The sequence below is a fragment of the Leucopleurus acutus genome, assembly GCF_964270905.1.
Source record: "Leucopleurus acutus genome assembly, chromosome: 10".
Taxonomy (NCBI): Eukaryota; Metazoa; Chordata; class Mammalia; order Artiodactyla; family Delphinidae; genus Leucopleurus; species Leucopleurus acutus.
The window spans coordinates 83081615-83104366 of record NC_139153.1 but is presented as its reverse complement, the minus strand read 5'-3'; the positions used below and the strand labels follow the sequence as shown (position 1 = coordinate 83104366).

The 22752-nt window shown below is 51.8% G+C and overlaps 1 protein-coding gene across 1 annotated transcript; it reads right to left on the bottom strand.

The window, feature by feature from the left end:
• Positions 1–95: 95 nt before the first annotated feature.
• On the bottom strand, positions 96–21218 carry GABBR1 (gamma-aminobutyric acid type B receptor subunit 1; the record flags this gene model as incomplete). Its single annotated transcript, XM_082847844.1, has 18 exons — positions 96–269; positions 959–1102; positions 1305–1433; positions 2010–2137; positions 2785–2878; positions 3289–3396; positions 3493–3609; positions 4917–5049; positions 5537–5687; positions 7042–7119; positions 8542–8605; positions 9230–9472; positions 14438–14629; positions 15073–15138; positions 15718–15819; positions 16882–17052; positions 17421–17555; positions 20913–21218. 18 exons carry the CDS (start codon positions 21216–21218, stop codon positions 96–98), a joined length of 2535 nt encoding a protein of 844 aa, XP_082703970.1.
• Positions 21219–22752: the final 1534 nt, after the last annotated feature.

Below are 22752 nucleotides of genomic sequence, written 5' to 3'. Positions count from 1 at the left end.
CCTGGGGCTGGTATCCCCTGCTTCCTCCCAACCGCCCTCCCCTTCTCCCTCTCCCTCTCCCTCCGCCTATTGGCCTGTCTCCCCTTACACCGCCCTCACTTGTAAAGCAAGTGGACTCGACTCCCATCACAGCTAAGCCGGTCGGGGGGCTCAGGGGGCCCCCTGGGCAGGGCCCCCGAGGGGTCTGGGGGTGTCGGAGGGTGACGCCGGGAGCGGAGCTGCTGCCGGGACTGGAGCTGATGGCGCAGTTCAGAGACTCGCTCCTCTTTCTGGAGGAAGAAAACAATTGGGCGAGTGGGAGACAGGAAGTCAGGAAGGGCTGGGGGAGGGAAAGACAGGCAGAGGAAACTGTGTGGGAGACGCAGGGGCAGACTGGCAGAAGAAAGTAACGCGAGGCATGGGGGAAAGAACAGGGAGAGCCGAAAGAACACAGTGGGGCACCAGGTGAAGGAAAGAGATCAGGGAGACACAGGGGCTGGGGGGAGGGGACACAGGTCCATGCACACAGCTTCCAGTAACTCACGCACAGATTAGTGTCAACCCAGCTTGAGCACCCCCCAGCCTGACACTGCGCTGGCCTCTAGCTACAGCGGGGGCACAGTGGACACCCTGGGGACCTGCCCAGACCCCTCTCACTGGAGGGTACACTCAAGGCCCGCAGCCAGCCACCCCCAGCCCAGGGCCACCCCCTCGGCTCCTCCGCAGGTGAAGCCCACCGTGCAGCTGTGCTCCAGAGCCGCCCCCACCTGCCGAGGCCAGCACCCGATTTTACCTGAGGCCAGCTCCACCCTTTCCCCTTCCCCGTCCTCCTCCGCTCACTCCCTGGCCGCTTGTCTCCTGAGACCCTCCCTTGGTAAACCACAGGCTCCGGAAGGCTGATCTCAGACTCTGCCTCCAGAAGCCAGACCTGAGACATGGGCCTCCCCGACCCGCCACCAGCCCTGCCTTCACCGCACACCTCAGCAATGATCTTCTCCAGTTCACGGTTCTCCTTCTCCAACAGCCGGGACTTCTCCTCCTCGTTGTTGTTGGTCGAGGACCCCGTCTTCATGGTGTCCTGCGCCTCTGACTGCCACTCCCCTCGGGTGATCAGCCTGCGCATCTGGGGGTGGAGGTTAGGGGCATGGATGGCCGAGCAGGGACAGTGTCAGTGCTTAGCTGACGGTGGCTTGCAGTTGAAAAGAACGAAAACAAGAGGAACAAGCTGGGCCCGAAACAAGGGATGAAGTGGGAGGAGGGGACATGCGACGAAGGCATGGAGGGGACACGGGCTGGAGAGGGTGGGAGGACACCCAGAACCACACCTTGGGCACGAAGAGCACAACCAGGGTGATGTACGAGGAGAAAACTATGGCAAGAGAGGCAAAGGCGAAGGCCGCATCCTGCTGGCTGGACAGGATCATGGTGACCGGAGCCGTGATGAGACACAGGACCTGGGGGCAGAACATGTTTGGGGTTGCAGATCTGCCGGCTCAGACGAGAGCCGAGGTCTTCTTTCCCCGGGAGAGAGTCTATGGGGACAGGTTCCTGGGGAAGTTTCCATTTGAAAAGGACCCAAAGTCAGGATCGTCCTCAACTCTAGATTGAGAAGAATGCCAAACAAACTGTTCCAGCTCAGCTCCAGCTCTAGGTCAACCCCTCCCTCAAGGCAGGAGCTCCCAGGACCTCTATACACACATCAGAGTCCCCGAGAGCCAGTCCCTGGGCATCCCTGGCAGGAAATCTCGACTCAGATTCCAGCCTGTGAACCACAGACAACTAATTTCACCTGTTTCTGCTTCCTCATCTATCTAGTGGGGATGCTAATATCCACTTCACTGGGTGGCTGTATGAAGATTAATGTGTGCTTTATAGACTGTAAAGTGCTTAACAAATCCGAGACATTAAAAAACGTTTGAAGACTTCCACCCAGCTGACCCCACATCTGGCACCTGATTCATCCCAGGCCACTCCACCTGGATTGCTATAGTCCGTCCCCAGGGTCGATGCCAGGGGTCTGGGGAGCTCACCGCCACATTGTAGATGGCCATGCCCACAGCCCGGTGGTCGTTGATCTTTTCGGTGGACACACTCTTGGTCTCATAAGCAAGAAAGATACCCAGTAGCAGCAGGAGCCCCTTGTAGCCATAGAAAATGCCTAGGAGGGCAGGAAAGGGTCACGCGGGCGACCAGACCTTCAGGCTGCACTCACTCCCCTGCTCTCTGTGCTCTCTACCTGCTGCTACTCCTCCTGGTCGCCCACAAGGAAAAGGGGGCCTCCTCTCCAATCCACCCATTCTGACCTAGCACACCCCTCCCTGTCCGCTGCCCCCACTGTCCACCCAACTCGCCCCGACCTCACTCACACAGTGTCTCACTCCCTTATTCTCCAGGTGGGAAGACGGCTTTCCACGCTGAGGGTAGGTTTGCCATTTGTGCTTATAGGTCAGAGGGATGCTAAAAAGGCCAAAGGGGGCCTGACCCCTCACAGCCCCAGTCTTACTCCAGGGAGCTGACCAGACAGAGATGGTGTCAGGTCTGGAGATGAGGGTGAGGCATCATCACTGATCCCTCTGATGAATACAAGCTCTGCCTCATCCCTGCGTTAGACCTAAGCTCCTCACGCAAAAGACCAGCTCTCCCCATTCTCAGAAAAGATTAGTGCAATGACAAACAGGAGGATATTCGCACTGGGTGGACATGAGCTCTCTGCCTTTTTCCAAAGACACTTCTCCCTCCAAAGCTACTGTCCCTGCCCCACCCCACCCCCTGCCTTAGTGGCATCTTCCCCCACGTCCCACACACCAAGCCATGTATTCATCTTCTTGGAGCTGCAGTGCTCCAGCTGGGGCAAAATAGACACGTCGATATCTTCCTTCGGTTCCTCCTTGGCAAAAGTCTAAGGGAGAGACAGGGCCACAGGAAAGATGGTTGCCATCCTCCCCTTCCCACCTCTGCTCAATCCCTGACTCCCAACTCTGCCCCCTCTTTCTGATGAGATCCTCAATTCTGATGCCAGATCCCAGGAGCACTTGCCTAAACACCTTAAAAGTGCTTGTTCCCCCACCTTCCATGATATCTGAAGTCTGCACATCCTGCCAGCTCCCCACCACTTCCTTTCTTCAGAGGAATCCAGAGCCTCTGGTGCAGCTCCCTCCAGGAAGGAGGTAGAGCTGCTGAGATGCACTGGGCTGGAAAACACCTCCCACGAGCGGCTCTTCTCCTCAAGACCACACGCAGCGCCGGAGGCCCTTCCACCACTGAGCCCCCCTCGGCCTCCTGACCACAGGGCCTTCTCCCAAGCGGTACCTCAATGGTCCGGTGCAAAGGGTCCACGATCTGCCAGATGGCGAGGGTGAGGACGTCCATGCCCACCAGCAGGCCCACCGTGGCATACAGCTTCCAGGGCTCCAGGGTCTGGGTGAACACACGGAGTACAGGCGTGTTGGGGTGGGGGTCCTCCAAACCCCGAGAGCCAAGGCGCTAGGGACCGAGGCATCGGAAGCAGCTCACCTTCCTCCACTCCTTCTTTTCCTCCTTCTTTGTGAAGACCGTGTGGACCCACCAGATCTTGGTGAACATGGAGCCGTAGCCCAGGCTAAAGCCCAGACCCAGGAGCCAGAGGCGGGCCTAGGAAAGGAGAGAGGGCAGGAAAGAACAGGGCGGGGCAACAGGTGGGACTGTGCCAGGATGGGGCAGGCTGTAGGAGGTGACAGATGACAAGGCAGGCGGGATGCAGCCGGTAGGGGGGCCAGGGGTAAGGGGAGCAGCGGGGTGGCGGCGAGTCTCCCTACCTTTCATAAATTCCTCCCATCCACCTTTGCTACTTTGCCACCTGGGTGATCGTGCTAAAAGACTGGGTTTTAGTCACTTCTGACTGTTCTCCAGTGCCTACAGGTTGCAGCCTGAACACCTCCAGATGTGGCAAGAGGCCTTTCACAACACGGTCCCACCTAAATTCCCAGGCTCATCTCCCCCCAGGCCCTCACCTGCCCCGTGCTCCAGCCCTGCTGAACTGCTCATTTGCTCGCCCTCACCCTTGAGTCTTTGCTACCCATAGGATGCTCCCTCTCCTCCTGGAGTAACCATCCTTTATTTCTCCAGCTGACAAAATCCCCTGCATCCTTCACTATTCAAATGCCGCCTTTGGTGAGGTCCGCCCGGCTACTCTGACAGTGAGCTGCTTTCTCTTTGCTCCCACAGCAGATGCCTCTCATATGTCACTGCAGCTAACTGTCTGCTCTCCCCCTGCATTAGGTCTCACTGGGGACAGAGAGCCTCTGAGGAACCGTAGGTGTATGTGTGCACGAATGCCATGTGCATGGATGCATGATCAGGACAGGCACAGGGCAGAGGAGAGAGGAGTAAGGAGGGGCAGGGAAAAGGGTGGGTGTTTCCCACAGCATAAGAGAGAACCAAACAAATATTGCTGCTGAAGCAGCCCCAGAACCTTCCACGTACCAAGAGTCCCACAAGGCCTCCTCCCTGTGTGAGAGTGGTCCCTTCCCCCAGCTCTCCTTGCTGTTGGTTCAGATCCCCCGCCTCCGTCCTTCCGAACCACAACTAAGGCTCCCACGGGAAGTCCCCAGTTCTTGTTCTCAGCCCCCATGCCACAGACAGGCCACCCACCATTGTCCAAGGGTTCTCTGCGCAAGACCCCCTTCCTTCGCCTTCGATACCTTCCCCCTCTTCTCTGCAAGACATGCCATGGCAACCTTGGAACTGACAAGCGAGCTCCAGAATGAAAACTTCTGGAGGCACAGAAAGAAGGGACGGAGCCAGACAGAGACCAGAGGGGTGATGCCAGGAGAAGGAACTGGGACAAGGGTCAGGGAAAGACAAGGAGAAGGACAGGCAGGGGATGGCACATCACAGAAGGCGCTCCTGAGGGGCCGGGAGAGCCATGCTCTGCAAGGGACCTGCCACCCCCTCCTCACCTGGCAGACGAAGGGGAACTGGCTTCTCCCGATGTGGTAACCATCCAGCCCGAGGGGGAAGACGGCAGCTAACGCCAGAGAGCAGCCCACAGCAGTCAGATTATTCAGGTTGGGCTGTGAGTTCTGGATGTAACTAGGGCAGAGGCAGAGGGTGGGAGAGGGAGAAGAGCAGAATTACCCCTCCTCTCCAGGGAGGCTCAGCTCCCCAAACGCCCTACAAGGGCCTGACCCCAACCTCAGGGCCGGGGGCAGAGGAAGGCAGGCTTGGACCAGGCAGCGGAGCCTCGAGAGACAAAGCCAGCTGGGTCTTGGCGGGGCTGCAGAGGGCTTCCTGCACGGGACCCCGCCATACACAATCTATTAGAGCCACACACTGTGCTACCCAGTCCCAAAGGCTTTTTTTTTTTTTTCCGTTAGTTGCTTTGGAGCAAGGATGGGAGTTACAGCTGGTTTCTCCTTTTTTGTTCCCATTGGTCACTGGGAAAGCAATAATTCAGAGTGGAAACCTCAAGGATGCACAGCCTCAGAAGCTACACAGTTTCCTTCTCACTCCCTTCAAGCAAATGACTGTTATCTTGGAGAAGCAGAAAGGACAGGGAAATGTCAGAAGAGAAACTTACCGGACATGGGAGTTATAGATGTTAAAGGACAGACAGACAACAGCTAGGACAATGCCCAGGCTGGAGAGAACGGATACGGAGATAAAGAGTTTCTGTGACAGGAAGCGGAACGTCTTGATGACCAAGGTCTGGTCAGCTGGGGGGGACCCTCCTGCATGGCACAGGGGAGGGGGAGGGGAGGGGGACGAGAAAGGAGGGAGGACAAAGGGATGAAGGTGGGACGGGAGAAAGGGAAGAAGGACAAAGCTGCTGATGGGCACCCAGGTCTTAGCTCTGAGGACAGGAGGCCCTAACTGCCCTGAATAGGGGCCGCTGCAGGTCAAATGCTCTTTGATGCTGGGGCTCTTAGGAAACAATCAGAAATGAGACTAGAAGATGGAGCTAGAAGCTGAGCTGTATCACTGAAGTTGTAGAGTCTTTTTTTTTTTCGTTACTGTTTGTTCTTTGTGTTTTTCTGTCTTTCTTGTGGCAAAGGAAAACAGAGGGGAAAGAAGGGGATACTGAGAAATAAATTTTATGAGGTCTCTTACAACTCAAATCGAAAGCTGCAAAAGACAACCATAGAATCATGAAGCTAAAGTCCCTCAAAGTACCGAGTCTGGCCTCCTAACCTCAGGAGGAAATTTTTTTCAAAAACTGATCCATGATTTTACTGCTGTCAGGGTGATATTCCCAACGGTGTTTTTCAGTTATTATTAAAGGGAAGCTCAAACTTGTCAAAGAGTTCAAAGAAAGGAAAAAAAAAAGACTAATTTCAATTTGCTTAGCTTTTTTAAAAAAAAGCGTAATTTAGGCCATGAAGCATTTATAGCAATACAGACACTGTCCTAAATTCAAATTATAAAAAAAATTTCCAAACTCCAGCAGTACTGAGAACTACTAGATTTCAGCTGGGCAGGGCAGATGGCAGCTGTCTTCCACGGCTGTGTCTCCCCTCCCTCCTCAAGATGCCAAACCTTTGTTTGATCAATAGAGACCTCCTTTCGCCCACCTCGAGTATCTTTCCCATTTCCTATCATTTAGCTCACCAAGCACACAAAGAATATAATTGCTCCCTTTTTCTCTTTAAAAAGCACATTTTAGCAGAAGACAATTCAATGAGGTTTTGCAGCCTCTCCTACAGTTTAAGCAACCATTTTCCTATCAAAGCTGAAGAGGCAACTCTAGGATTAAAGTAGCTGGTTTAGATACCTCAAGTCACCAGAACATCTGGGAAACCCAAATGGAGTTTCCATTTCCCACCCCCTGCCTCTGATCCCCAGTCATCCCAGCAATGTACTATTTTTAAGAGTGCATTGCTACCAACCGCCTATTCCCTCTCCAAATACACCAGTCTCCCCTACCCACGTCTTGGTGGTTTTATTCCCTTTCTCTGAAACCCAGCCCCTGGCCCATCTCCCGGCATATTTCAACCTAATGGCACCTACCACCCCACCCTCATTCAAACACCATTTTTCTGAATTGTTCAGAGGGGTTGAAGGAAAATATAAACAGGATCCACTTACCAATCCACTTATCCGTTTTGGACCAGGAAAGGTCATCCTTGGTGCTGTCATAATAGCCAATCTTCTTGTAGCTGCCACCTGGATGGACGATCATAGGAGGGACCACAGGTAGGTGAAGAGCCGATCCCAGGCATTCTCAACCTCCCACTTCCCTAAAGTAGTTCTCCATGGTCATATCTGATTTTCCCTTTACCTGAGCCCCTGAAGGATACTTGGGAGGACCTGGGGGTCACTTGAATCAGCAATCTGACTTAAAAACACTATAGCACTTAAAAGCACTGAAGGATACTTGGGAGGACCTGGGGGTCACTTGAATCAGCAATCTGACTTAAAAACACTATAGCACTTAAAAGCACTGAAGGATACTTGGGAGGACCTGGGGGTCACTTGAATCAGCAATCTGACTTAAAAGCACTGTAGGGTGGATTCCAAGGCAACACAAACAAATAAGAATATCTTACATGCTTAAAGCCCTTCAGTGAAGAAGGCTGTACAGTATGTCTGCCACCCATTCCACAGGCTCACACCTCAGCAAGATGTCTCTCACTGTGATTCTGGCTTCTAAACCTTTCAAGTGTTTCTGTTTATTCCCCCTCTCATGATAGACAGAATCACAGGATCTATTTTCCCAGAGGCTTTCATTTTAATTTTAGAAATTTCTCTTCCGTTGACTTGGCTTCTAATTCCTTAGACAAGTTGCATCTGCCTCTTAAAAAGCCACGAAGTGAAATTCAGTCACTCCTAAGATTTCTAGAGCTGCCCCAGTTACCATAACTCTCCCTTCTAAAGCCAATTCACACCCCTTTGACCATGACTGAAGTCTATTCCCTCTTGTCCTGGTTACAAAGAAGATCTGAGAGGGTGTGGGAGGTGGGGGGAAGGAAAGAAAGAAACTTTTCACAGGAGGCCAAGAAATGGTTCTTTTGGCCCTGCTCTAAGAGGCTGAGAGGGGGGTGGAGTTGAAAAACTAATTCAGAAGTTTTGCAAGTACGTGAAGTGCGCTAAGGTATAAGAAAATACCATCTATAAAAGCCAAACTATACGCACTACAGAAAAATTAGAAATAATTGTTTACAAATCAAGGAAATGCAATGGATTCCCTTTAAAAATAGCAGGTTTCCCAGATTCGGCTTTTCTTGAGTCCATGAGTGTGCCACTAAAAATTCATGAACCCCTCAACTCAAGCCACCGAAGGGAAATCTTTCAAATCAAAATGGGGGCCACTGGGGAAGGAGAGTGGCTGTTTTCAATCTGCATGCACAATCACTGCAACTCAGAGAAACCCACCCATAGCTAAGCTTTTTATTATCATTATTATTATTATTACTATTATTATTATTTAGAAGCTTGATGAAAACAATTAGAGGAGCAGGCAGGAGGTAGGGAGGCACCAAGGCAATCTTTTGATGTCTCCTCTTGGTGTTCTCCTCCCAGTCGGTGTCCTAGCCCAGCCCCAGCCTGGCCCCCGACCTCCCCGTTCCCTCACCCCCCTGTGCTCACCCTGTAGCTGCTCGATGAGTGTCCACGCCATCCGAGAGCCACTGGCATCAAACACCACATGGCCCTGAGGGGGAGAAACATGTGGAGGAAGGCAAAGCGATAAAAGCAAGAGCAAAAAAGAACATCAGGAACTCTTTGAATCCTTATGTTTTTGATGTAATCGAGCTTCTGAATGAATTCTATTTATGGCATTTGCCTGCATATAGGACATACCCCAGATGCCTATACCCTAGATTTTAGAAACATTATTCTTTTGAAAAGAAGCTTCACCCAGGAGATTTGAATGGGAAAAATCCCCAGATAGAGCACCAGGGGACCTGGCTTCTGGCTGTGTGACCCGAGAAAGCCACCAAATCCCTCTGGACGCTGTTTTCCCCCACTTTAAAAGGAATAAGTAGATGATCTTTCAGGCTGTTTCCTCTTTTAAAATCCTATAATTTTCATCTGACTCATAAATATCGGGACTGAAGAGAAGTGAGGGGAGAGGTTGAAAGAAACGGAATATACCGTTTCCCTTCTAGCCTTCCGTGGGGCTTTCTGGTTTGGGGGCTCCTACTTCCCTGGTCTGAGACCGATTATTGCAGAGAGGTAACTGAGAAAGACAGAACGCATGTCTCCAGGAGAAGGAGCTGGGAGGGGTCTCTCTGGATGGGAGGACAGAGGCAAGTGAGGGGCTGCTGTAACTCACGGAAACACCCTCGAAGGACGAGGAGTTCATTGCCCGGTAGATTTGGTCTGTTATGGTCTGGTTGTTGTAGTTGAAGTCTTCCAGGCGCACTCCTGAACGGCCACCCCCTCCAGACGTCTTGTTCAGGGCCAATGCCAAGGCCCAGATGGCATCATAGGCCAGGGGTGCCTCCTGGAAGCCTCCCGTCTCCTCAGGGTGTCTTTTTAGTCGTTTGGTCAGTTTCTCCACAAACTCCTGGGACGTCTGGGGAGGGAAGAACAGGAGGAAAGGATTGGAGTGGGGGTGGGCTTCTGATTCTGCTCCGGCACTTCGACTTGAAAGGATGGTTTGCGTGCATGTTGTCAGATTGACAGTATGTACATTCAACATCTTTAACTATACCCACGTGTCTGTCTCAGATCAGAAGCTACTAGACTAGAGCAGGAGTTAGCTGGGTCCGATGGCCTTAGTGTGCACAGCTGCTAGCTCAGAACTGCAAACAGAGAAGTTTAATAAATAGATACTCTGCATAATGAACAGCAAAGGATAGAAAGCAGAGAGGGCAAAGCAAAGACCTGGCTACGCCAGTGATGAGTGGCAGCGTTGGTGTTCTGTCAGCCTTCAGACTTTCCCAATAGAGCTGACGCAGGAACTAACAGCTCCTCCAATTCTGAAAGAGCCCGGAAAAGGTGACACCACAGCCTTCCTCACTCTGTCAACCAGGAAGATTTTTCTTTAGCATGCTAACTTCCTGCCAACCTCGTGTGCTTTCAGTTCACTGTCTCTTGGAGGGTTTTCAGAAGACTTGGGACTGCAGGAACACCCTTCACACATTTGAAGTCAATTATTCAATCCTTACCCACACCCTTCCCAACCCTCCGTCTTTTTTTTCCAAGAAAGCTAAAAAGAATAATAGCTCCTTTAGCTCTGTCATGAAATGGATCAAGAGACCTGAATTTCTATACCTGGCAGTAACATTGTTTAGCTAAATGACTGTAAGTAAATTGCTTCAGTTTTTGGAAATGTCTTCCATATAATGGGGAAAATCACTTCTGCCCTTCTTTATCTCCTAGAAACTGTACGAGGAAAGGTTCAGTGGCCACCTCTTGGCATGGCACAGGTAATACACAGGGGCATTACACAACTCTGTTTAGATTTGGAATTTATTAATATACAAACATACTCTAATGAAGAAATGAATAGATGAATGAAGAATACATATAAATCTTTGTTCCTGGTGCCCTGCCCACTTTTCCTTCTATTCAACTTTCTGGAGACACGGGGGAGTGGGAAATGCAAAGGACAGGAAGTGTGGTGCAGTGGAAGCAGCCTGGGCTTTGAAGACAGGCAGGCCTGGGCTCTACTCCCCTTGAGGACAGGACCAGGTTCAATTCTGCTCTTAAACCTCAGCATCCAGCACTATGCCCAGCCCACTCTGGACATATAATAAGTGTCTATAGATTAGGGCAGTGAAAATGCTCTGTTTGGTGGGTACATGTCATTATACATTTATCCAAACCCACCCAATGTACAACACCAAGTGAGCCCTCATGTAAGCAATGGACTTTGAGTGTCAATGATATATCACCGTAGGTTCATCAGCTATAACCACTCTGTTGGGGGAAGCTATCAATGAGTGAAGCAGGGAGCAGACAGGAAATCTCTGTACTTTCCTCTCAATGGTGCTGTGAACTTAATCTGCTTCCAAAAAATTGTCTTTAAGAAAAATGTCCATTGGATGGATAAATGGAAGGATGGCTTCTAATTCTAACTAAGCCCCCTACCTGCTATATAATCTGAAACAAGTTATTAAACCTCACTATGCAGTTATTCAGCTTTAAAATGGGAATAATATTAACTACCTTGAAGAGTCATTATAAGGATGAAATAACAACATGTATAAAATGCTGGGTATAAAGTAAGTTACATTTTCTCTTTCAACTTCATTTTTGTTACTAACATTGAAATCTATAATTCCAGCTCAGTATTTCAAGTCCTGAATCTCCAACTGTCTCTAAGCCATTTGTAACTATATAATCAATAACCTGAAATTATAAGTATCTAAGAATAAGCTCTATTTTTCCAACACTCCCCAGTTTATAAGATTGAAACCTTAGAATCACCTTAGACTCTTTGAAATCTCCAAGTCCTCTTAATTCTTTTGTTGAAATGTTTCATTAATATCACCACTCCTTAAACAGAATAATGTTAATCATAACAATAGCTAACATTTATATTGGCCTTACATATATCAACTTACTAAATTCTCAAATAATCCAATGAGGTAAATACTATTATATGTCCATTTTAGAAAGGGATAAGGAGACTAAGACACAGAACAGTTTCACTTGCCTGAAGTTATACTGCTAGTACGTGGAAGAGCTGGGATTCAAACCCGTTCAAAGTCCATACTCTTCCAACTACCCTACACTGTCTCTGTAAGCTGAAATGTCTCTCTCCGAGAGCACCCGTTGACAGACAGCGGATAGCCCGAGACTTTCTGAGTCATGCTTCAGCCTCCAAGTCCATCCGACCTTCAGTTCAAAGTAAACACTGCATCCGAAAATCACCCAGATGGGAAGAGAATCATCTGCTCCGCGTGTCGCCGTCCCCTGCCCGGATCCTCATACTCTCTGCTGGCTCCAGGTCACCACCACTAACACACTTGGCCACTGGGGGCACCACTGTCCCCACCCATGACTAAAATTACCAAAAAATCTCTCCCCTTTGGGTCAGCAAAGATGGTTGTAAATTTTCAAATGCAAATGTTACAAGGCGGCTTAAGGAAAACTGAACAACACAAATTCTGCAACCCATAGAAATTAGTGAAATGACCAAGTACAAATTTACGACCCTAAATTTTTAACAGCCCTGTCTGGCTGTCTCTCTGCATGAGAATAGGTGCCCAACGGTGATCTAAAATGTGTATCCTGAGGTAGATTTTTATTTTCTGTCATACCCAGGTCTGACGGGACCTCTATCCCAATCAGAATCTACTGACAATCTCACCCCCAGGTGTGCTGCCTCGTACCTGATCTCTAGTACAGCTCCAACCCAGAGCTACTTTTCTCCAAAACCACTCTAATCCACTCTCCCATATCTGGCTCCTAAAAACGCTTTCTCTAAACCAGAGTTTCTCAATCTCTGCACTACTGGCATTTTGAGCAGGATAACCTTTTGTTGTAGGGACGATCCTATGCATTGTAGGTTGATTAGAAGCATTCCTGGCCTACTCATTAGATACCAGTTGTGACAACCAAAATTGTCTCTAAACATTGCAACCTCTGATTGAAAACCACCGCCCTAAGAGTCCCCAAAGTGTGTTCCCCAGACCAGTAGCATCTACATCCCCAGGGAGCCCGTTGAAATGTGAAGTCCCTGTCCCCACCCCAGACCCACTGAATCAGAACTTCCAAGGGAAGAGCCCAGTTGTGGTTCTGACAGAAGCTAAAGTTTGAGAACTACTGATCTAAACATAAGGCCATCCTTACAGAGTGAAGGCAACTCTGCTTCTTTTCTAAATCTCCTTGGCTCTGGGCCATAGACTCGACCCTTGCTTCTGGTCCACTTCTCTTGATCCTATTTGATTCATCTACAACCTCTTCTCTAGTCAATTGTTAAGATGGCATCTACCCTCTGAAAAATCTTGGCCTCTTCACCTGGCATTTTAGGCTACTGAGCAGGCCTAGCAGTAGCTCTAGACCTTAAAGGCAGACACCATCTTTCTCTAGAGATGAAGAGCCAGAAAGAGACCCTCCAGCTCATCCTGTTCAAAAGCCCAGAAGTCCCCCTATACCCCCAACCAAATCCTTGTGTCCTATCAGGAGCTCCTCTAGTTCCCTGCTATGGGGCAGAAGCCACTATTGGCAGGTCCTGGGCTCAGGGTACCAACAAGCCTTTCTGGCTTTGATTACCAGCTCCTCTACCTTCACAGGTTCTCGAGGACAACTCACTTCTCAGGTGCTCTACAGGGAAGTGATCTTGCAGAATTTTTCCATCGTATTTTTCAACCAAGATCCCTTGGAAATGTCCCAGGACAGTATCCATGATCAGAGTACCTGTGGCAACTGACCTTTCCATCACAATCCACTGCAGAATAAAATTCCTGGATTTTATTTCTCCCTTGCTCAAAAACTGTCATCTGCTAAACAGTGTTAGCTGATGACAAGCTTGTTAGTGAGACTTCAGGGTTTTCCATGGGAGGTGATAGAGCAGAGGGTTTGGAGTTAGATTCAACTAGAATTCAATTCCAGCTTCACCACTCAGTAGCTGGTGACCTGCAATAAATCACTTAACCTCTCTGAGTCTCAATTTCCTGCTCTATAAAATGGAAATGAAAAGCCTACATCAGGGTATTGCAATGAGGATCACCGAAATCATGGATCTAAGCTCCTGGTTTACTACATAAAAGTGATTATTAGTACAACTTTTAACAAATAAGATATTAGGGTGGCTTTACAGTCATTCACTCGCCCCTAGCATGCTCTCCAAAGCAGGTATTCCAGACCTGGGGCTACACTTGGAATAATAAGCAGACACATAGGTTGCCCTTATCAAGCTCACCCAAGATTCTCGTACTCTTTAAGATGCAGTGCAGAGCAAGAAAGCGGTCTCCCCGCCACACCACACCCTACTCACTTGTGCCCCTCACCTGTAGGCTGATTCCCACACCAGAGAGTGTGTCTTTTAGCTCCAGGTCTGTCACTAACCAGCTATCTGGAGCTAACTGATTTCAAAAGTCCCTCTACTTCTAAAATTCTAAAAGAGAATCATTAAAAAAGCATCAGAAGCCAAGCTAATTGAGTATCAGTCAGGAGTGAATATTAAGCAACTCTAAAGTGCTCTGAAGTCACCAAGAAAATAAAACGAATTTTTGCCCAGGAACAGCGCTCCTATAAAGGTGTGCTTGCAGATACAGCATCTATATTGTCATTAACGCCTCTCCCTCATTTGACTTCTTGCCGACTGCTCCTTATTTCCATGGTAACCGCTCTGCAACTCATCAGGGGCCCACTGAACACACCACTCTCATAACTCTCTCTTTTCTGCCCAAGGAAGTCACAGCAGAGGTGGAATCCACAGGAAACACGATGCAAACAAGTTCTGGGTAGGCAGAGGCCCCTTGCCTTCCTAGACCTCCAAACTCCATACCTGCTCCCCTCACTTAAGAGACCCCTTCAGTCCCCTCCATCTGCCCAGGTGCCAGCTTCCAAGTCCTCACACACTCACCATGTTGGAAATGCTGCGGGTGTTGGCAGGGTTCAACATGACAATCTCAGTGGTGATGTGGCCCTCCACCGCCTCGGTCATCTCGTCCACTGTGCAGTTGATGGACGGGTCATAGATCTTGAACCAATTGTCGGCATACCACCCGATGAGGAACCAGACGTACTTCTTCCCGAAGAGCCGCTCCTTGTACACCTGAATGCAGAGGAGGAGGGGGGCTGGGTCTTTGTTTTGTTTCTTTGTCTTATCTCACTTGACACTATGCAGCCTCTTCAGATTCAGAGAAGAACAGAGAATTGAAACAAGAAATCTACAAGTCTGTGGGTAGTAGGGAAGGCTGGACTCCTCCTCCTTCTAAGTGCCTCCCCAGCCTCTATTTTTAAGTGGTCTTTTCCAGCCAGACAGGGAAGATGGGATTCACAGGCTCCTCCAGAAACACAAAGCGATAGGAAAATAAGACCTGGAGAGAGTGTCACATGTGTGAGAAGACAAGGTGTGGAGTCAGAGCCAACAGACAGGGATTTCGTATTAATCCTCACCTCCGATCATTCGTTCAGAGATGCAGAGGGGAGAGCCCAGGAGACACCCAAGGCAAAGAGCCCACCCAGTGCCCCTCCATCCTCAGATTCCAACTCCACCTCACAAAAAACCTTCCGGGCTTCGGTCTCATAGAAAAGTCCCACGATGATCCGGGCGTCTTGGCGCTACAGAATGGAGAGAGAACAGGGCTTCTGAGGGACGCCGGAGGGGACTAAGCCAAGCACTTTCACAGCTTTGATTTCCTGTCCCAGAGTGCTTAGTGCAGGGTTCTGTTCAATGGGTAGTAGATAAATGTCAGCCAGAAGATGGAGCTAAACTTCCCCAGGAGATGCTACTGCCTCACAGAATCGAAATTATGTGACATGATGCAGGTGTTAGCTAATGCTACAGCGGTAATAAATTGCAATAGATTTATGTACCAAATCAACACATTGTACTTTTTTTTTTTTTGGCCGTGCAGGCATGTGGGATCTTATGGGACCTTAGTTCCCTGACCAGGGATCAAAACCACGCCCCCTGCAGTGGGAGCACTGGAAGCGCGGAGTCTTAACCCCTGAACCTCCGGGGAGGTTCCAACACATTGTACTTCTTAAACTTACGCAATGTCATATGTCAATTATACCTCAATACCAAAAAAACCCAAAAAACAAAATCTGTCCCTGCGTGACTCTCCTTTCCAACCCACCACTGTTTTCCCCACCCAGATCCTTGCAGGCTGGGCCCATCACCCCCTGCCATCCCACCTTAAGGTTTTTGACGGGCACAGCTGGATCTGAGAAGAAACTCTGACGGAATGTAATCTCGATTCCAGCCTCCTTTACCCGTTCCTCCAGGTCGTCCAGAGTCTTGGGTGGCAATGAGGAGCAAATAGAAAAGACACAGGGTGCACAAAGGAGTAAAGACCGGAGGTAGTACAGGGGGCTGCGTTCTCAGAGCAAAGGAAGAGCCGTTCTGAACCTCCCTACAACAGCCCTGTCCCCCGTGGGGAGAGTTCGAAGGAAAGCATCTGGAGTCTTAGGATGTAGCTTCCAGCTGGGAAGGTGCTTGGTGAGCCCCTCCTGAGGATCTGTGCCCAGGGAAGTCACCCCATCACCCCACTCCTACCTGACAGCCAAAATGGGGGAAAGGAAAAGAGAGGAACCAGAAAAGACAAGGCAGGGTCTAGTACAGGCAGGATGATGTCAACCTCAAGAGGCAAGTGGGCAGACAGACAAAGGCTCAGAGAATGTCCTGAGTCACTGAGAGAAGGTTGGGGGAGGATTAAAGAGCCACTGAACATGAGAGTGAATAGAGGACCCAAAGAACAGAACTAAAGAGAGGGAGCAGACTGTCTTCTCTGGGTACAGAGCCAGGTATTTCCTTTCTTCCCCCACAAGTCTCCCTCTTCCCCTCCACCTCTCCTTGCATGTCCGCATCTCTGAATCAATTACCAGACCATGTACATGCACGCGTCTGTCTGCCTCTTTCTTCTCTCTTCTCTCCTTCTCCCTCTGTCCTCCCTCTCTATTCCCTCTCTTCCCTTCACACATGCCCACCACCTCCCCTTGAGTGCCTCTGGAATCTACTACTTCCATAGGTTCTTATCTCATATTCTCTCCCTTATCTTGCCTCAACTTTAGAGTGAACCTACTTTAATAGAACTGGGTCACTTGGAATCTCTCTGTCTGCGGGATAGAGCCTCAAAGCAGGAAAAAAAAAAAAAAATCCTAAAACCAGAAAGTTGGAGAGGGTCCCAGAAACTCAACTTGTTCATTCCTCTGGCTACAGGAAGAACATGCACTTAACCCACTCGGAATGTGTTCTCTTTTGATAAAGAATCAAGGTCTTTGCCCCCCAAACGAATCCCATGTCACATCTCTCTGTGCTGGGATCTGAGCAAAGGCTCCCTTCACCCTGTGCCTCCTCACCGAGGTGAAGACCTCAGTGGTCTGCTGGATGGTGGCGATCTTCTTCCAGCCCCACTTTTCGAAGAGTTTCACCCGGGTAGGATTATGGAGTGTGGCTGATGGATGAGTTCGGAAGAACGTAGGAAAGCGTTGCCGGTTTGACAGGGCCGGTGAACTGGAGCCATAGGAAAGCTACGAGAGATGGGGACAGGGTGACGTGTTTATGGCGGCCTCACTAAGAGCTGCCGAGAGTTCCTTCAACCCTCCCCGCTTCTGGGATTCTCTCACTCTATCCAAGCCTCCCTACCTCTGCCCAAGGAAAAGTGATTCTCAAAAGCCCCCTTCATCAGGGTGCCCTTTCACTGAGCTGACTTCCACTCCTTCTGATGGAGAGCAGGTCAGCTGCAGCCCTGGCAGGCCAGTGTTGCTAGGAGGCCAACTAGCTCAGGTCTGCAAAGGACTCTATCTCGGAAGTGGGCCCGCTGTGGTCTGCAATACCCGCCCTCTTTAGTACAGCCCAGGGGACAGCCCCATCTTCTGGCCCCCAGGGCCTTGCTTACCACAATGAGGTTCCACATCCTGGCAGCCTCAGCCACGAGCGTGGACACGGAGCTGCAGCCAGGCATGAGGATGATCTTGATAGGGTCATTGTAGAGCAGCTCGTACAGGTACTTGGTGGCTTGGCCTGGGTCACACTGAACGAGGAGGGAGGGGATGAGGGAAGCTCCCCCAGGGCTCCTACCCTCCCTGCAACACCTACTCTTTTCTTTCCCCCAACAACCTAGTTACTTCCCCCACTACCCATCCCTCTGCTGAAACCCTTTTGTCATTATCACCATTTCTTCTCCTTCCTGAGTCTCCTTTCCCCTCATTCATGAAACACCCTTCTCTGTCTTCCACCTGGCGCCTTACCCACACCCTCTGCTGCACACCCCCCATCAGTGTGTATGCAAACACTGCCTTCCCTCCTTTCAGCGCATCCTCAGACATCCCCTAGCCCACCTTCGCTCCATCACCCCGCCGCCTTTCCCCAGGTTTCTATGCTCCAAACATCTGTGAGTAGAAAAGAGTCTGCAGGAATATGAATAAATTTTTCCTCAAGTCCCCAGACAGCCTCCTTAAAGCCATATTATGAAGAGTCCTCCCTCACCTCTGCAAACTCCCTCTCCCACCTACTATTTTTTCTCCCTCTTCTTTTTTCAGGGCTAGAGATAAATAAACAGGAGAGAACAGGGACAAGACCACCAGGGGGTCCTGGCTCAGCGGATCCATGTCCTCCTGCTGGGCTCTGACATTTGACGGGTGCATCAGAAAAAAAAGACATTCAGGGGCAAAAGGGGGTGGGGAGAAACAAGGATGAGGGAAGAGCTGGGGAGAATAAATAGAATGGGATGCTCAAGAAACCAGATGCTTTTAGGGGTGCCTGAAAGAGAAGAATGGAGCTGGGAAAGTAAACAAGGCGCTGGAGGGGAGGAGGGGAGGAGGGGAAGTGAGGGGAGGAAGAGCCAGCCATGGAGCTCCCACTGCCTGTTCCCCTCCTGCTGAAATATGACATTTCAGAAGCTGCTGGAGCCCCAAACGAAGTGGGGAAGAAATGGAAGCCAGTGGGGAGCCAGGGCAGAGGGGACAGACAGGAGACAGAGGGGACTGGGGAGGGTGATATGGGGGTGGGGGGCAAGCAGAAGGAAATAAAGAAGGCCCCCTAGGGCCTGCTCGCTTCCCACTGAGGCCTGACATTTGGGACACGGTGGGAAGTTGGAGAAGGGGGAGCCAGGGGAGGCTGGCCCAAAGAACCAGCTCCCTGCTGCCCGCCCACCCACACCCCTGCTAAGGGCAGCGCTCAGTGTCTGCTCCACTGCGTGTTTGGAAGGTTCTGCATCCCTCCCACTTGGGCATCTTTGTGTATCTTTACCATTCTCACGTCCCACCTTCCCGCATCTATCATGCCAGATCCTGCCCCCAGCTTCTCCCAAGGGCCCTCTGTGGCCCTCTCTTTCTTGTCTGAAGAGAAGGTTAATAGAAACAATGAGGACAGATAAGAACACATAAGATACAGGCAAACAGGGCAATGTACGCTACTCCAGTGTCTCTCCTGTCTCCTCATTCCTTCCCGACCTTCTCTTACACCCCTTTCCCCTTCCACGCCCTATTCATCACCGCACATCCCTTGCGCCGCGTGATTCTCACCCCCTCTCCAATAGACTTCCTCCGCTGCTGCTCTCGCAAGGAGCAAGGATCCGGATTTGCAGGCAGGAAACGACACTTTCCAGTTTGTCTGCCTTTCCATCTCCCCCTCGCTGCCTCTGCTATTTTCTCTTCCAGCCCCCCTTCTCTTGGGTCCCCATCTGCTCCCCAACACCTCCAGGGAATCACCTGTCATGGTGCATGAGTTTGAGCTCACACCCAGGGCTCCCCTAGCTCCCTTCAATCCCCTGTTCTAAAGCCTGCACCCATCCCTCCCTGTCCCTCTCCCCATACTCCCCCCAACCCCCATAGCCAGTTACCTCTCTTGCTCTCCTAAGCTTGACTCCTCCACGGGATCTGACCCTCTTTCTCTTCCTGCCTCTCCTACCCTAACTAATTCTTTTCCTGTGCCCTGCGGCCCTTCCTATAGGCATCCTGGGGTTAGCTTCATGGGATTTTGACTGGAAAAAGTGCAGATCCTTGGGACTCATCCCTGACCAAGGATTTAGAACCTGTATTTTTAACAAACTCCTCTGGGGATGCTTAGGTACACTGAAGTTTGAGAATCACTGTAAAAGCATCAGAAGGGATTCAAAGTTCCCTAAGAGTCCTTGTGCCGTCTTCTCCCCAAGCGCCCTATCTTCAACCCCGCTTCTGCCCGCTCCTTCCTCACGTGCCTATATCTAGGTGTAGATTGCTGTTCTAAAGAACGAATATAAATCCTCAGTCCACCCCAGGTGTTAGATCACCAAGGGCTCCCCTCTGTACTCTTTCACTCTCCCCCAATCCCTTAAGTCTCCGGGGCCTCCTATGAGAGAAGATAGATTTGAGGTCCCAAATCGCCTTCCTTCCATGTGCCACATCCTTCCCCCATACTCCCAATCATTCATGTAGGGGATAGGGGTGGGAAAGGAATCTTGCAGGACTATCCCCTACTACCCCTGGACCCAAATTTTCTTACTTTTCCCCCTCTCCCTCTTCCCCACCCCCCTAACCCTACATCCCATTTCCCTTCTCACATCTCAGACGCCACAGTGCTGCAGGGAAGACACTTAGGAGCCGAGTTCCACACGATGCCCCAGGGTCTCTCGCTGTTCCCAGCCCTCCTCCTGGTCCCCCTTCCCCACTGCCATTCTTTCCTGTTCTCTTTCTCTTCCTTGCGTCCCGACTCTTCACCATCCCCATGCTCTGCGGGGGCTCCTGTGTGGACCTGTAATCCCATCATTTTCCTAGTGCCTCTGCCCATCCCTTGACCATTAGCCTTCCCCAACCACAATATGCCATATAGTCCCACAATCCAGGAATCTGCGACAGGGCTGGGGATGAAGGGATGAGAAAGAGTCAGGTAGGGACCACAGCTACCTTGCTGTTTGTTGTGATAAATAAACTAGAGCGCTCAAGTCCCTCCAAATTTTGCTCATTGGGTCCCTATTCCTTCCAGCTCCAACCTGCTGCCAAGATTTACCTTGTTACCATGGTAAATGTAAACCCCAGATCCAGCTCCCGCCTCATTCCCTCCATCCCCCAACCCATCCCAGGGTTAGTTTACTCTCTGGAGGAACTGGATCAGCTCGTACCCCAAACCCATCCCCAGTTTCTCCAACCACTCCCCACCCCGGCACTTCCAAGGGTCTCCGGGAGCAGAAGGGTCAGCCTTGCAGCGTGATTAACCACCTTGAACCCCTAGACCCTCATCTTGAACCTCCAGCCCTTGAGACTCTCCCTGAGCTCGCGCACCCCCAGCTTGTCTTCTGCTAGTCACACATGGGAGGGGTCTGCCTGGCAACCCCAGGAGCGACTCACGCTAAGGTACATGCAGCTGGCCCCCTGCCCCCCCACCTCCCACCCACTCCCATGTCCGGGGCTACCTTGCTGTCGTGGTGGATGAGCTTGAGCTCATAGTCCGGCAGGATGTCCCTGCGGCTGTTCACGTCCTCCAGCGCCATCTCCACCGCGGGCTGGCAGGCCTGGCCCCCCGGCCAGCCCCCGCTCATGGGAAACAGCGCCCCGATGTACACCGCGCGCCGTTCTGAGGAGGGGTGCGGGGGGACCCGCGGGTGAGGCCGCGGGAGATGAGGGGAGTGGGAGGCCCACACCGGAGCCACCCCCGCCGCCATCACCACCAGGAGCGGCAGTGGCCACCCCAGCCGGGGAGAGGGGAGCCCCGGACCCATGGCAGGGGGCGGGGGTGGCTGCTGGGGGAGGAGGAGGAGCTCAGGGGGGACACTTCTCCCGGGGAGGGCTGCTGAGGGGATGTCGGGGAAGCGCCTCCATTCCTGGTTTTGTGCGGAAGAGGGGGATAGGGCCTCGGGGAAGCAGGGGGGGTTGGCTTCGTACGGCCCCCACGGCTCTAGCTCCCGCCACCGCCACCGCCACCGCGGACTCTCCTCGCGGACTGACTGACCGACCGAGGGGAGGAGGAGGAGGGAGATGCAGGGCTGGGAGGGGGCTCTGACGTCAAGGGCGGCGCGCGGCAGCCGGGGTGGGGGGGCAGAGTTAGGGAGGGAGGAAGCGGGCGGGGATGGAGGCGAGCGCCGCTGTGGGAACCAGTGTGAGAGGAGGGGAGGAGAGGGAGGATGCGACCCCTAGGGTGAAAGAGATGGACGAGGAAGGGAAGGATCCCACCTAAGGGAACATTGGTGGAGGAGGAACGAGGCGAAGGGGCGTGCCGGGAGGGCGGGGTGGGCGGAGGGAGCCGCGGGAGGCTGAAGCCACGAGGGGCGAGCGATGGAGAAGGGGAGGACGAGAGTGGGACGCGAGAGAAAAGGGGCTGGCGCCTAAGCGTCTTAATGGGGGTGTGAATAGCTGGGGTGAAGGACTGAGGGTGGTGAGGGAGAGGGCGATGGGAAAGGTTTTGGAGAGAGAGGGAGAGCTGGGTGGGGAAGAGGGAGGGCCGTGGTACAGGGGGAGGTGATGGGGGTAGAGGAAGGGAACACGGGGCTCGGTGGACAGAGGCTGAGAAAGGGTGGTGGGAGAAGGAACTGAGATAAAAGAGAAGGGGAAGGGCGTAGGGAAGGAAAGGATGTGGGGAGGAGCTGAAGGAGGGAGAGTGAGGCCTGGCAATGGGTGAGATGGCTGCGCCAGGCTGATGGAGTCAGCAGGTGAAATCCTAGGAAGGGGGCAGGCAGGGAAATGTTCCAGAGAAGGTCGGAAGGAACCCCACAGGGGAGGACGAGGTGGAAGCTCCAGGTCTCCCAGCACTCTGCCGCCCCCTGCTGGGGCTCTGCCATTAGGCCGAAGCGGAGTCTGGGAGGAGGCGGAGCCGAGGGGCGTGCAGCCAAGCGGGGACATGGGAGGGACCGCAGCCTCGCAGAAAACCGGGACTGGAGGCTGGAAACAGGTAGGGAAAGAAAGGGCCAGCCGCGTACTGGGGTGGGTGGGGGAAGGTGGGGGAGGAATGGGAAGGATGAGAACTCAGAGCCTAGGGGCAGAATCCCTGGGGGTGGAGGGTGAAGAGTGAAGGGTAAGGGGATTGCTGTGCACGCGATGAGGGTTTCCGATCTCACCTGAGTGTGGCGTTCGATTCACTGGCAGCAGGAAAGACGGGGATCAGAGAAGAGTTACCAGTGGTGCCCAGCTTCCCAGGCCTGATCCCCAGCCCCCTCCCACACCTGTCCATGCCGAAGAAGACCGGGGTTTGGGGGGGGGAGCAGAAGCCTGCGTTTCTGAGGGGAAGGTGCCTGGGGATAAGAGCAAGGTGGGGCTGTG